General features: G+C 41.6%; 1 protein-coding gene across 1 annotated transcript; it reads left to right on the plus strand.

Moving 5' to 3' along the window:
- The first annotated feature begins 9,500 nt into the window (after positions 1 to 9,500).
- slc35f6 (solute carrier family 35 member F6) lies at positions 9,501 to 14,838 on the plus strand. The gene is made up of 6 exons (XM_070986692.1): positions 9,501 to 9,701; positions 11,389 to 11,461; positions 12,120 to 12,291; positions 12,650 to 12,865; positions 13,007 to 13,117; positions 14,046 to 14,838. Exons 1-6 carry the CDS (start codon positions 9,625 to 9,627, stop codon positions 14,531 to 14,533), a joined length of 1,137 nt encoding a protein of 378 aa, XP_070842793.1. The 5' UTR covers positions 9,501 to 9,624; the 3' UTR covers positions 14,534 to 14,838.
- Positions 14,839 to 15,973: the final 1,135 nt, after the last annotated feature.

The raw sequence follows: 15,973 nt of genomic DNA on the forward strand, positions 1-15,973 counted from the left end.
TATACAGACATCTTTCTGGTGAGGACAGGCTGGCTTTTCCACCTTAGCAGACAAAACGCTTTTATATCTTGAGTCATTCATTCATTCACAGCCTGATGACAGCGGAGCTGGGATACTGGCCTGGCCATCGGGAGCAATTTGGGGTTCAGCATCTTGCTCAAGAACACTTAGATTAGACACGTAGACAGGAAGAGTCGAGGACTGAACCAAGAAACTGTGAGAAATGGATGACCCGCTATACCTCCTGAGCCACAGCTGCCACTAATTAATCCCAAATGTTGGCCTAAAAAAAGTCCAGTATGCTAGTGTCAGTCAGTTTACTCTCCAAAACAGTAGTTCCCAACGATGGAGGTGCGGATCCCCATGAGGGGGTCACACAGGACGATAAACTGGATAGAAAAGGAGAAATAACAAATTTCTGCTCTGCTAGATAAAGTTAATATTCCGACCAATGCTCTAATGCATTTCATACACAGCTATAGCGACACTAGTGTCACATATGAAAAAGCATCAATAGAACAAAAACCAATCACTGCATTTTTTTACAGTAGCGATACATTTTTCTTGAATATGATCTTCTTTAAAGACTCGACATTTGCTGCATGCAGCATTATCTGAACTTGTCGATGTACCTGAACTCTGTTTCTGCAGCTAACTGAATTTGTAACTGACTTATGTTTGTAGCAACATCACCTTTCAGTGCCAGTGAGGCAGTCCTGGAGAGGCTCAGAAAACCCTGAAATCAATGCAACTGCAAGTTATTAAAATTTAAAAGACTTAAAAAGGTGTATACACACCAGGGGACGAGCTTTTAAACCGTTTGTGTGTGTGCTGCTGCTCATTCTACCCTCCTCTCTTTTCTCCTTGTTCAGTAATCTTTTGTTTATACTAAGCTGTGTTGTTTCTGTCTTTAAATGTGCACCAAACCTGCTGAAGAAAAGCTGAATAAATAGTGGAAAAACATGCACGTAGGTCTTCGTGCGGAGTCCCATGTGAGACTTTTGCTGATGAAAGTATCTGGCGTTGGATCATCAGCGGGTCTCTCTGTAGTCACAGCTCATACGTGAGTAATGGGGACGTCTGCCAGGTTGATTTGATAGAGCAGCAGTGCAGAGGGACAATCAAAAGAGCTTCACATCAGAGAACATGCACCTCCTGCATTAAAACAATCTACAGCTACTAAAGGTACATTCATTTTAACCAAACCTTTGCGCCTGAAGCCAATCATTCAATATCTCCCTTCAGGACTGAGGCTGTTCAGGAAGAAATCAAGCTGTCCATTGCTATTTTCTGTCTCGCTTTAAGTCATCCTGTAGGAGTTGGTGTTTGGTACAGATAATGCCAGTTGCCTAATTTTACTGCTACTACTAAAAAAAATAACATTTCATCTTTTATTCATATCCAGTCTCCATATATTTAATCTTCGTACTTTTCCTTCTGAGACTTTTTTCTTTCTCCAATGTCACAGTGCATTGAGTTCAAAACTGAAAAAGCAACACCCTCTTTTACAAGAGTAGACAGAGCTTCAGGGAGGCTCTGTCATATGTCAACCTTGGAACCTCATCTCTGCTTTGACAGCCAAAAAAATAGTTCATTGTGTTTTCGTTTCATCCTTTCCTTTAAGCATCCCTGCCACATGTCTCGCTGTTATAATGTGGATACAATTTTAGCAGTCAAGAGTAGATTCAGGTAAGGAAATAGGCAAAACGCGCATCTTGGGAACATATTAGCATCTTATACTGTTACAATACTGCAAAAGATTAAGAAAACCTTCTATTCAAATAATGCATGCCAGAAGATCAGGGAACCCCTGCAGATACAAGCCGCTGAGTGCTGCTTCAGATTTCAAAGTTAACAGCAAATTACCTGGGTGCATACAGTCCAGCCTTTTCACTCCTTACTCCAAGGCAAATGTGTGTGTAAATGATTGAAATAGGTATCACATCACAGTCTTCATGGTGCAATTTCAATTGTGCCCTTTTATCTAGAAGGAATCGCTGAGAGCCTCTGAAATGTTTCTGACTTCAGCATGGATTAACATCAAATCTGCAGTGCTGCCCCCGTGTCACTTGTGATTAGGTGTCCTCCAAGAAGATCTGCAGGAAAATTTGCCAGGCCCTCCGTACCCCCGCACACTCCGGCCCTGTCGCGAAGCTCCTCGAAGGTTAGATAATCAGACCAGATATGAGCTGAAGTGATTGTTGTGAAATCCATACAAAGAGCTTGTGTAAGATCAACAGCACAGAACGTGACATGGATTCCAGACGGCGAAATGTAGAGAGATTAACGGTGATTTTAATAACTCTTAGACTTATCTTTTAATTGTATTCAAAATCAACATATCCAACAATATTTCTCATAGAACAAAAACACTGTAGCCACACGGGGTTTGGATGTAATAAAGGCTGCAATCAGGAAGTTTAATAATTTTTAGAATTAAAAATCTAAAGATTTTTCAGTCGGTGAAGATGAAGCTTTCCGTAACGAAGCAGGAGGGGTAGCAGAAGAAAACAAAGTCCACTGCTGCGTTTAAAGAGGCCTTGACATCCTGCTTTCCACTTTAAATTCAGAGAATAACACTCCACCCTCAAACCACATGAGGCACAAAAATGTGCTCTGGAATTGGAAAGATTTCTCCTAATCATGTTGTTTATTTGTTTATTTACGGGGGAAATGAATCGACTATGACATATTATAATGGAAATGGGCCAATTTTAGCTCAGTTGCAGATTTGCACCTACAAAGATGCAAAAGCAAAGTAAAAGGAACAAAGCAAAACCCTCATCAAACTTTAATCCCATTTCCTTCTATATGCATTTTCACAAAACATTTGGCCACTCTTTACGTGTGAAACGGGAAAACACTGCTGTAAGATCTTGTTTTATGCTTTAGAGGATTTGCTTTTATGTGCAAGATAATACATATAAACAAAGCTCAAATGAGCTCAAACCCCCCGTGGGTTGAAAATGTGCAGGGAAAGATAATTTTATGCAGCTATTTTGATCACTTTTTTATATACATCTCACAAGAGGAGGATGTATTAAAGCATGATTTTGGGAAAAAACTCTGCCCAAGCTCTCTCTGCATAAGTTAGAGTTCATCTATGAAAATGTCTCCACAACCAGGTGAGTGAAGGACAGACAAACAGGTTGAAGGGACGTCCAGGCTCGTGCAAGTGTTGGCATTGAGATCCGCGAGGCTGGTGGTTCGGAAACCAATGAGTACAGCACTTCTGAGTTCTTGACATTAATTCTGAGTGGGCTCAAGGTAAAACAAACAAGGGAAGTGGTCATCGGAGGGTGTGTTCCCTTTCTGTGTCAAGAATACTTTACATTTCAGTCCTCCTCTACTGAAATTTCTCAAAGGGTCGAGCTACTTTATAATTCCTCTAAAGCCTCGTGTGTTTAATGGCCTCTTCAGGCCACTCAGGGACTTAAGAGGGCACCGGTTCCGGCTACTAGCACACTGAGCACCACTGGAGAGCGATTGCGTAAGCGATGACAGCCCTCAGCGGCTGATGCGCAATCACGACAACTGTCCTGGTGTGCTGCTGATACAGTAGATAATAGTTAGAGAGAAGACAGGGACGACAGCGGTTCACAGGTCAGGCGAGTCTGCGTCAGACATTTAGTCATATTTTCAAATGCACAACAAATTAAAGCGTTTTAAGAACGTTCTGCAAAGCCGGCAGAAAAGTTGTTGCAGGCGATGAGGTAAAAGGTACACTGTGCAGTTTGTGCCACAGATGAAAAAACATGCAATGAAGCAGGATTTGTTGACTTTTCATTGAGTATATTGCCACAGAGACTGCTTGTTATGGCCTTCCTGCAATGAGTCTCTTTTAATCGCTGCTTTTTCTTTTATTCTGTTCAAGTGTTTTTAAATTAGAGAAGTTGTTGAGACACATTTACAGTCCAGCAAATTATGGTGATCTCCCCCTCTGCTCACCCCCATGCAAAGAGAAACTGTCCTTGTGTTACTGTTGCCAAATATGGACTCGGGCTTCTGACCTCACTTGTGTTGCTGCGAGCTGCACTCCGTCATGGAGCAATGGAGAACAATATCTCAAGCATCTGAATTTCAAACTTCCTGGGAATGAGTTTTCCCATTCATAGTTTGGCTACTGATTTGCAACCTTTTCAACTTTACTCCTGAATTGACTCAAGCGCTGCCTTAATTTGATCTTACAAATGGAAAGAATGTTATTTAAAGCAATAGCTCTGCCTGGAAGTCTTGCTTTGTGCCTGCAGGGTTCAGAGTAGCTGTTGTTTATTCTATTATGGCATTTACCGCTCATGCAATAACGTTCAGCCCATTAAAACCATATAAACAATAGCAGCAATGGTGCCAGTAAATGTAATACTCTTTCAAAAGGGCAGGCCACCGCAGTCACACCTGAACGACAATTTCTCATTCTGAACTACAGTGGCTCTACTCAACAACCAGGAGAGTTTAAACAGCTAAATGTGTGGATTAACCTCTCAAATCTTTAGCTAAAAGTAGTGGAAAACAGTTGAAATAATGCAAATTCAGTTTAAAAAGTTTGCTAAAATATATGCGGTAAAGAGTTAAAATTGCGAGCCAAAAATGATGATTAGAATAATTTAAATAGTTAACTACACACAGTGTATGGATAAACAGCTGTAACAGTGGGCTAAAATTAACAGTTTAACAGTTGAAATAATAAATATTTCGGTGGCACGGTTAGCTAAAAGTAATAAATATGGAAAACTGTTGAAATTACTTAAAAAATATTGAACAAATAATTTTGTTTGTCAGTGAAAAGTACAGATTGAAACAGCTGAAATCATTAGCGAAAAGTAAAGGCCAAAGCCAAAAGTGCAATGAACAGCAATTTTGTAAGCTGAAAATAACAGACAAACAATTTAAATCATTATTTTAAGTAACTTCTAAACAGTCCAAATTATTAATCTTGCTGCGCAAAAATAGACTAGTTACTAGAAAAAGTGCGTTAAGAATCTTGCCTGTTTGGTGAATGTGACACTGAACACTTAAAGAGACTCAGAGACTTGATATTCTGCACTTTGTGGATCTTTGCCGGCCTGTGACTGCTTGGTGTTTGATTCACTATGTGTTACTAGAGACTTTGTAATTGTTGCTGCTTATCTGGACCTGCCAAGTCGAAGATTAAAGTTGATATAAGCAATATCCGTGTGCTGGTGGTACTGCGATTGGGTCCTAAACCCCCCTGTTACAATGTGTCCTCCAGTAGGTTTGCATTAGACACTCATCGAAAAACAGTCCCAGAGCACAACAAGAGGTCCAAACTCGGAGGGAACCTCTTAAAGGACCAGTGTGGAGGATTTACCCCTCATAATGAGGAATATTCTGTTGCATTTCTGCTAATAGATCCCCTTAAATCCAACACGCTCGTCCTTTAATTGCCATCTGCTTTGACCCGCATCTGACCACACACACTTAAGACCAACAGTGACAGGTGATTTTGAGGGCCTCATTAGCTATTGATTGAAACGCTCTCACTCTTTACAAGCCAATCAGGCCTCTGTTTCCCCAGTGCGCAACTACAGCTTCATTTATTGACTGGGTGCAATCAGTACGAAGGTTTGAGATTGCACTAAAATCAAGAGCTGTTAAAGTATTAACAGCTTGTTAGAGGATAAAACAGCGCCAGGACTGTATAAGTATCAATAAACGTAGACAGTTTCTTCATTGATCCCAATTTGGGAAGTTATTTATTATTTATAATTAAACCTTCTAATCAAGTGTTTAGACAGACGTCTTTAAATACGTTATGTGCTGAGGTGGTGCTGCACTGCCCCAAACAACCAGGCCTGATCATCGGCAGTGTAGCAGGATTGCTGCCATCTGTGAGGATTCTCAACCATCCAGGGCAACTTTACTCTAGCACCTTCCTAAGTAGTTTATAAGAGGAGATGCAAAGCAAATATGAGGTAATTTGAAGCGTTCAGTAATGCATCTATCAACAGCTATCACTCATCTGTTCTTGTGTGTCATCATATATCATTATTTGTGAGTACAGCTATGTAACACTGTGTATTTGTGAAGTTTTTACATGTGAAATGGTTTCCCACGTGAAAACATGATGATAGCTTAATGAAAAAATCCTTATATCTGCTTACATCTACATTATAGTCTGTTCGAAACGTCTATTAATGGTTTATAAACTATAAAGTAAAATATAAAATAAAGTGTTGCTTCTAGATATTGTGTTAGCACAATAAACAGTTATCATGTTTTGAAAATGAATGCGATTTTTACTGCATTGTTCAAGTTTGAAGGATTTCTGACGTGTTTTTGATTGCACGAGTAACAATAATTCTGTGATATATCGCTTTCAACATTTCTACAATAAAGTTAAACAACCCAGGCTCCAAATCAGTCAAAAGCAATTAAAGGGAATCAGATAATGGCCGAGATTTAAAGCCTTCCACTGAATTACATCACCGAGTTTGTCAGCAGGTGATCTTTGATCTGAGCAGTCGTGTGTTTTGCTCTGCACGGTGCAGATGTACATCTTATATAACGGCACGGAGTCACGGGGTCATCATGTGCGGTATGCACAGGTGAGCGCCGCTGACCGGTGATCATGAATAATTCTGCGCTCAGTTCAGTTTGACTGACCAGCTGCAGTGCAGGGAGGTGGACGCGGGGATTTTTAGCAAGCTGTGGCCAGGCTGCTCAGCTGACCGTGTGACCTTTCGGTGGCCTCGGATGAGCTGCGTGTACATTAAGTGCTCCCCCGTCACCTTTCCCTTCCCGCACGTCCAACCTTACGCCACTGGAGTTTGGCTGTCAATCAAATGTTTCCAGGCCTTTCAGCGTGAAAGGATAATGCTCCTGGGCACTCATATTTTTTTCATGGCCGCCACACATGTGACCCTTGAAGGGCTCATGCAAAGAAGCACAGGTTCACTGTAAATGATGTTTAACTGCAGTACGAGCATTTACTGATACAGAGCTGACCCTTACCTCACTTTTGTGTGCTTTGGTGTGGGCGGACGATACTAAAAAGTATGGTTTTGATGTGATTCCAAGTAAAGCCAGAGTGATAAATATTGATGCTGATGCTTTTTATTATTAAAAGCAGCTGATGAATGTGGAGTAGAGCAACGTGTCTTTTTAGAGGTGAATCTTCATAAATAGGCTGCTTATGAGGACAGATTCATTACTGTCTCTGTGAATCGTTCATACAAAAGAAAACAAGAGCTGGAAAATAACCACATACATTTACTCACATGCAGTACTTAAGAACAGTATTTGTACTTGTACTTATCTTGAATATTTGCCTTTTCTGCTATTTCATATTTCTACTCCACAATTCAAATATTGTTGGGAAATATTGTTCTTAACTACTTAACTACATATATTTGGTAATTATAGTTATTAGTTATTTTGCAGATTAACATTAAAAGTACAAAATATAACAAACTAATGACTTGTGATGTATTATTATGGAAAAACAAGACTATTGATCCATTGGTGAAATTCACAAGCTACTCAACTGTATATGCAGTAAGAAATCAGCCTCACCTTTACCAGCTGCAACATGAAAGTAGGGTGCATATCAATGCAACAATGATTCTAATCCAATGCTTTTTATACTTAAAGTGTACTTTGGTGGTAATATTTCTGTACTTAAGTTGATTTTGAATGCAAGTTTTGCCTCTTTTACCTCAGTCAAAGATTATTTCTTCCACAAGTGATCGAAACACAGTTTTAGAAGAAAATCCTCTCAACTAGAGAGGTCAAATGTCAACTTTGTGCTCATGATGGCTCCTAATCTGCCAAAATTTCCATGAAACTTTCTGTCTGCATTCAAGCTCCCAAGAAGATAAACCACTGAGGATGACAGTTGGTCTGTTGGCTGGTCCACCCACCACTTTGGTCCAGACTGAAATATCTCCCATCTGTGGATATGAATCTTGTACAGACATTCATGGTCCCTAGAAGATGACTGACTGCACCACCAGCAGGTTGACATTTGTGTTTTTTACTGAACTGTCTTGACAATGATTGGATCGATTGCCAAATCAGTTGGTACAGATATCCATCATGCTCATTATGAGTATGAACCCTGCAGACCTAAATGCTTTCATATTGTGGTGTGTAATGCCAATTGCAATATCTGGGACCCTTTGAACTTAAAATGATGATGTCATGTGTTTAATTTCATATTTTGCATCCTTTGAAGTGTTGATATAAATATCTGGCTTTTTTTTTTTTTTTTTTTTGCATATGTAAGCGTCACCACTGTCCTGCTGCAGTAAAATGACCCAGTACTTGAAAGAGTCTAATTTCAAGGTATCTTCATTTCGAGTGCGACCCAATTCTTTGAGACAAGCACACAGGAACTGTAGTCACAAGGGAAAGTCCAAGTTATGATAGCTTAATGTTAAGTGTCTGCAGGGAGAGGAGACACCTAACAAAGAGTCACTGAGCACATGACACCTTCATCTCATCAACAGCCTGCGAAGTCACCAAGAATCCTGTTAGCACCTGTAACACCAGATGAGTGAAACAATGAGAACAGCTCATGATATTTCCCAGTTTGATGTGTGCAGTGCCACAGAGGATTAAAGCTATCTTAAAACTGCAGTTCATGTTAGTATCTCTTTTTTTTCATGTTCTTATGGGAACATTTATCTCATGTGGCTCATACGGATTAAGTTAACACACATCGTTCACTTGAAATCTCAGTTTTCTTTCACTTTTCATTTGCAGGTTTTGAGAAGCCTGAATTTGCCCTCATAAGCTCCGATGGAGAGCATCCTCATGGAAAGTGGAGTGCATGTTCTAATTTTAAGCAATGTGAGGCCACAGAGGGGAAAATTTACTGTGGTCCCACTTTCACGTCCAGGATGCTCTGGCTGGTCTTTGACTCCTCCTGCTGGTTGTCCATGATGCATGTCATGCTGCCTTTACTTACCCCTCGTAAACTCGTCTCTTCTGCAGACAGTGATACAGTTTGAATCAGAATCAGAATCCCCTTATTGATCCCTGAGGGGAAATTGTTTTTTAGCCAAAAAAAAATTGTAAAACTAAGAAAACAAACAGGAGCGACTGCAACAGGCTGCATGCACGGTCGGCGCATGCGCACTATTATCACTGTTATCATTATTATTACTATTGATTTGTATTGAAGATAAAAAAAAAAACATTGATAAAACACACCATATAACACCTACAATAGTATTTTCATTGCAACAACACTGACAAAACACCTTCCATTCTGATCAAACTGCAGATGTTAAGGATAACTACTAGTGCAGTTTTTAACATCAGTTACAAACATAGATTCTAATAGTGTGGATTTTATGTGGTTATGGTCCGGATAAGGATCTAGTGAGGTCTTAGTCCTAATCCAAAACCATAACAGTAATAATCAGCTAAAAATATTTACTGATTTACTGATTTACTGTCTTTTGGCTCGCTCGATCGTATTATTTCCGACAGCACCTGAAGGCAGCGTGCTGTGTGCGCCGCAGTCAGCTGACTCCGCGCTGTCATGTGGCGTTTACAGGCAGAGGAGAGTCTGTGAATAACAATCTGCGCGTTCAAGAGCAAAAACACAACTCGGTGGTCGTCTGTGCCCCCTTTGTCTGTCCCGTTCACGCGTCCAGCATGGCTTGGACGAAATATCAGCTGTTCCTTGCGGGACTTATGCTCACAACTGGCTCTATCAACACATTATCGGCAAAGTGAGTAGACTTAATTTATGTTTCTCTGCTGGTGTCATGGGGGTATAGTTAATTTCACTTTGGGAAAACCACTGGGCTACAACAGTTGGACGATTGTTTTAATAAAGAAAATGTGACTGTAGTGCTCATTAACTAATTATTTAGCTAATTTCTCGAGCTAAGATGCTTATTACGTATTTGTTTCATATTATTAGCATGTAATTAGTCCACTTACAGCTGCTTTATCTACTCGCCGGTAACGTTCGCTAGCTAAATAACAAGCTAGCAAGCTAACACTTCATTAGCTTGTTAGCTTCAAAAACGGCTCAAACATCCTTATCCAGCTGTTTGTGTTATGAGTGGCGATACGCACCTAATTTATGTGTGATGACACACATTTCAGTGTTATTGACAGACTTGATAAGAGTGCTGACAGGAAGCAACTTTTAATGGGCGAGACTCTACAAACAGATATAAGGTTAAACTCAGTCACTGTATAATGTCATTATCTAGTCCATCCTCTCTGTAGGTCTCAGGTAAACAGCTAGCAGGCGTGCTTAGTTAGTAGATATTTCAGGGCTGCAATTTACCACAACTTCCATTGCCAGTGTTTGCCATGTCCCATCCTCACAGACCACAAAAAGAGCTCCTCAGATGGCTTGTTTTGTCTAATCAATAGTCCAAAATCCAAAGACATTTTAATTTACAATGTCTTAAAACAGAGAAAAGCAGCAAATCCTCAGTCTGAGAGGCAGGAAACAGTGAACGTTTATCATCTTCCATTGAAAAGTGATGAATCAACTCATCTGATAATCAGTTCAGTCTTGAAACGGCTCCTCAGGTTTTTCAGGGCTCTAAAGAGCAGATTGTGATAAACGCTTTGGTCTTTAAAACAAATGAAAATGGTGAAAAATGCCATTTAACATCTTTAAATTGCTTTAAATCGATTGACCAACAGTTCAAAATTTAAAAAAAATCAAGTTACAGTTATGTAAAGGTGTAAAAATCCTCACATTTGGAAGCTAGAACCACAAAACAGTTGGTATTTTCTCTTAATAGAGAATTATGACTAACTGATTCGGCTCAAACGTGTTCGAGTCCTCCTCCGTTATTGTCACGACAGGAAGAGGTTTCAGAAGTCGAGCTTTTCCCTTTTTTTTACTGCTTCTCCAATAATCTGTAATGTCAGCTGTCTCCTGCCTGACGCACACGTCTCTGTCATTTTGTGGGTTTTGTCAGCTGAACGTTGTGTCGTGCTGACATGTCAGAAGAAAACAGGCTGTGTCATGAAGAAGAATAAAGCAACTAACAGGTTAAGTTTCACCACAGCGCTGCCTCACCGGTTTTAAAGCTGAGATCAGTTACAGCGTGTAGGTGGACAGTTTGGGTGCAATTTCCCTCTTTCCTTTCATCAGCAGACATGCCCCGTGTGAGGATATTTAATCCCAAACAGTGAAATAAACAGGAGAGGCTTGCATTTGAAGGAACTGCTGTGTCATCACCTTCACGGACCACATTCCCTCATCTTGCATTTTTACATGCAGACAGGACGCTCACATTTTTTTCCCTGACTGTGAAAGACAATGAGCAGTGTGCTCCCAATTACTCATTTACCTCATAGATGTCGCCTCATTAAGTCTTATGACTGTACAGTATGAGGAAGAAACTGCTCACGTGTAAGTTGTAATAATGTTTTCTTGTGTAACAGATGGGCTGACGTGTTCACGGCGAAGGGCTGCAATGACGACCCAGAACATGCTTTCTCTCACCCTTTTGTACAGGTAAAGTGCAAGTTGACTGTACTGTATAACACTTGAATCTCAATTCTCGGTACTGACCCAAATATGTCTGGAGCCCAGTCTTCAAATACTGTCGGTTACCAAATACTGACTTTGTCGTTCATCAGACAGTTTCTAATTTAAATCAAGATTTTGCAGATTTTAACGTAGTTGTGCTGTAGCTGCAAGTAGAGAAACCTGCAAAATGCCTCAGTCACATAGACACGAGCAAAAAAGCCGTCGAGCGAATTTGTTGCTCGCAGCTGTCAAGCTAGCATGTTAGCATCGGGAAGTTTTGGCAGCACTTTCTCTGCCGTTCTTGTGTGACTAGCTCGCTATAGCTTTAGCAACACACCTGCCTCACCTTGTGGACGACTCCGGTCAAGCGCAACGAGAGCACAGGCAGAATGCGGGTGGTCGGCAGGTATGTAGGTGGACAGTCAGGTGGACATCCAATCATGACATGACTTTCATAAATAAGCACCGCTGACGTGTGAGGACGCTCTTGAAAATGAGGCGATGCATCTGAAATGACTTGTTAAATTACTAAATTGTTTTCTCATCTGCTGTTGAGTCAAAAGGTAAATGACATTGTTGTAATTATGTCTCCTCTCTCTCTGTCTGTCCATGTCTTTGTGTTCCTCCCGCTCCGCCTGTCCAGGCGGTGGGTATGTTTCTGGGTGAGTTAAGCTGTCTTGCAGTCTTCTACATCTTACTTTGCCATGACAGACGAAGCCCACAGCCCAAGATGAACCCAGGCCAGAGCTTCAACCCTCTCCTCTTCTTCCCACCCGCCATGTGTGACATGATGGCCACCTCCATCATGTATGTCGGTAAGTGACCTTTGGCCTTTACCTGCCTGGCGCTCAGAAATCTGAGCAGGAAGGAAACATCGCTTGTTGTTTTTGTGCTGTTTCTGGTCGATGTGAGCTTTTCGAAAGCTAATGTTTTGATCTGTTCTGCCCCTCAAAGGTCAAATGTAATGACTAAACTTCACTGGTGCAGCTGAACAGAATAGATTATCTTCTGTTTAAAGAGTCCTTTCATCAGGAAAAGAGATAATGAAGTCAGAGATAACACTGTTTTTCTCAGTGTTATGCAGCCTTTCAGCTTCTTTCGGCAGCATGAAAGGAAGGAATCATTTCTGAATGATGAATATACAAAATGAACTTCTTGTTCGTCTGTCTCCAGCTCTCAACATGACCAGCGCCTCCAGCTTCCAGATGCTGCGTGGAGCCGTCATCATCTTCACCGGCCTGCTCTCCGTGGCGTTCCTGGGGCGACGCCTGGTGCCCAGTCAGTGGGTCGGCATCCTCACCACCATCCTGGGCCTGGTGATTGTGGGCCTCGCCGACTTCTTCAGCGGACACCACGACGACAAGCACAAACTCAGCGACGTCATCACAGGTAAGGTGGACTTCGCTGATTGTGTGCCTTATCCAGAACATGGTGTTGCAGGACTGCAGCATTAACTGCAGCCTCGGTACAAGATGAAACTGCATTAAAAAAGGAATAAATGAAACACCGCTGCTCTCCTCTGTCCTGCAGGAGACCTCCTGATCATCATGGCTCAGGTCATCGTTTCAGTGCAGATGGTCCTGGAGGAAAAGTTTGTCTACAAACATGACGTCCATCCTCTTCGGGCTGTTGGCACTGAAGGTACAACAGCAGCCACTGTTCAGCTGCAGTTTCATGTAACGTGTGCAGAGTTTTGACCTAAAATTGTATTGGTATTGGTGATGAACCTTTGGAGGTTGGATTTGTGGCCCGTCAGCACACAAACACACAAAAGTCAATGTTAAAAGAAGTAAATAATGAGGAAGGCAAAGGTCAAATGTCAAAGAACAACAACAGTTAGAGCAGTTTTCCCATTGTTTTCCAACACTTACAGCTGGAAACAATATGGCATTAGAGAGTCGTATTTGATCATTGTGAAGAGTTTGGTCAGATTATTAAAACTTAGCACTCAAATTGTTTAAATCTGCATTTCCCTTCAGCTCCACTAGGCTTTCCAGCATGTTTCAGCCCATTGTTTGTACTGTTATGGTTAAGTCTCAACACTCAGGGGATGATTTTAATGAAAAAGCTCTTAAAACCAACTGTAGCTAAATGCTCGGCACCAAGCGGCAGATCGACAAAGCTTGTAAATGTGACCAAAGTAGAGCTGCATTCAAAAAGGGGCCAGAAGCACAAACTAACTGCTTGATGTGTAAATGGACTGATTTCTGCTTGCACAACTTCAATGGTAATAATGTGTCAGTGTTGTCGGTGCAGCTTTAAGTCAGAGTGACAATGACAAATACATTCGACTGTCTGCCATTTCTATCATGTTATTGCCTTTAATTATTGATCAGCGGTTCTCAACCTGGGTTGAGACCCGAACAAGAGGTGTAAAAATAAATATGAGGGTCTGCTTGATCGCTAAGAAGAAGAACTTTGATCTGATCTTTGCTTCAGTCCTGTGAATCTGCTGCTTCAGGACTCAGAGAGTTAGTGAAATCCACAAGGTGAATCGCTGTTTGGTTGAGAAGCTCACTCGGTCAGGAGTCGCTGCTGTAGGTCATTGAATTCTGCTCTCTGTTTCCAGGTTTCTTCGGGTTCTTTGTCCTGTCGCTGCTCCTCATCCCGATGTATTTCATCCACGTGGGCAGCTTCAGCGACAACCCTCGCCACGTCCTGGAGGATGCGCTGGACGCCTTCTGTCAGATCGGCCACCAGCCCCTCATCCTGCTGGCTCTGCTGGGCAACACCGTCAGCATCGCCTTCTTCAACTTTGCCGGCATCAGCGTCACCAAAGAGATCAGCGCCACCACCCGCATGGTGCTGGACAGCCTGCGCACGCTGGTCATCTGGGTGGTGAGCCTGGGGCTGGGCTGGGAGCAGTTTCACGGCCTGCAGGTGCTGGGCTTCCTGGTCCTTCTGGTGGGTACAGGGCTCTACAATGGACTGCACCGCCCCCTGCTGGCCAGGATACCGTGCTGCGCCTCGATGGTGAACACGGAGGACGAGAGCAGCCCGGGAGAAAGAGAGAGACTGCTGGCCGACGGCAGCGTGCAGGCTGATGACGAGAGCTAAAAGTCCCAGAAAAGTGGACTGTCCGTCAGAGACGCTGCACCTTTTACGTAAGCTGCCACCGACAGTCTCTTTTAAAGTGTTGTTTTTGTTCACACCTCAGATTTTAACTGACCGCACAGTCTTGAAAGATGCAGGAGTGTGCAAGCACTGTTAAAGGAGTAGTTCGACAATTTGGGAAAATGAACGAGTAGAATTTAATTATAAGGAAGCAAATAAGTCCCCAATTGTCCACCTATTCCCTGAGAGAAACAGCTGGTAGAGAGGGAAGTCTGAAGGAGCTTTTATAAAACAAAACAGGGATTCACTCAGTTCAGAAACAAAAAAATAATCATTTAAAGCCAGTGTTTGCTCCTGACTCTCTTTTTATCCTTTCAACAGAAACTTGAACTTAGTGCTAAATCACTGAAACACCTGTTTTACTGTCAAAGAAGATGAAAATGTACATCCTTTTGAGGATTTATGCAGATTTTCTTAAATGGATGGACTGTTGTCACTTTGTCTCTGCTCATGATTTTAATGTTGTTCAGACGGTCGTGTATGCAAACCTACAGGCTCGTGATCTGTTTTAAGAATGGGGTTTTATTTTGTAAATGTTGCAGTATGATTGTGCCAAAGAGTGTCAGTGTGTGTGTGTGTGTGTGTGTGTGTGTGTGTGTGTGTGTGTGTGTGTGTGTGTGTGTGTGTGTGTGTGTGAGATCGCCGCCTTCTGAACGTGTGACTGGAGTTCAACATTTTCCTTAATCTGACTTTTTAGGCGGAAACACAATCACAAACAAGCGGTTTTCAAACACTTCTCTTTATTTGCTCTCTGAGTCTGTGGATCTGTTTGTACAGAAGCACGTGTCTGAAAAAGTCAGAGCTCCTGCATCCAGAGATTCACACTTCTTATTGTAAATCCTGCTTCTCCTTTTCTGTCTCGTAGTTTCAGGCGTTGGCTGTGACGTACAGTCAGAATAAAAAGGGAAATGAACGGTGTAATGAAACTTTTACTCAGACCTTTGTTGACCTGCACTCAGTGGATGTTCTGTAATGACAAAAAATATTGTTTTTTTAAAAATACACTTCTGAAACAACCTGCAAAGTCTCAGAACATGTTTGTGCTGCATGATTGAGTTGGTACAATATTGTGTTTAGAGCTGAAACAACTTGTCGATGGATGGATCAGTCGTCTTCACAGTTTTTACTGCAAGCAATTAAGACCAATATTCTGTTTCCAGCTGCTCAGATTTGCTGCTTTTCAGTGAATATCTTTGGGTTGTGGACTGGCGGTTGTGCAAAACAAGATATTTGAAGGCATCATCACGGGCTCTCAGAGCTTGTGATGTTCATTTTTACCATTTTATGACATTTAATATTCTATAAAATTAATCCATAATGTTATATGCTCCTATAATGAACACGATAAAATGTTTTTTTAAATGCATATACTTTAAATACACA

The sequence above is a fragment of the Chaetodon trifascialis genome, chromosome 19 (assembly GCF_039877785.1).
Source record: "Chaetodon trifascialis isolate fChaTrf1 chromosome 19, fChaTrf1.hap1, whole genome shotgun sequence".
Classification (NCBI taxonomy): domain Eukaryota; kingdom Metazoa; phylum Chordata; class Actinopteri; order Chaetodontiformes; family Chaetodontidae; genus Chaetodon; species Chaetodon trifascialis.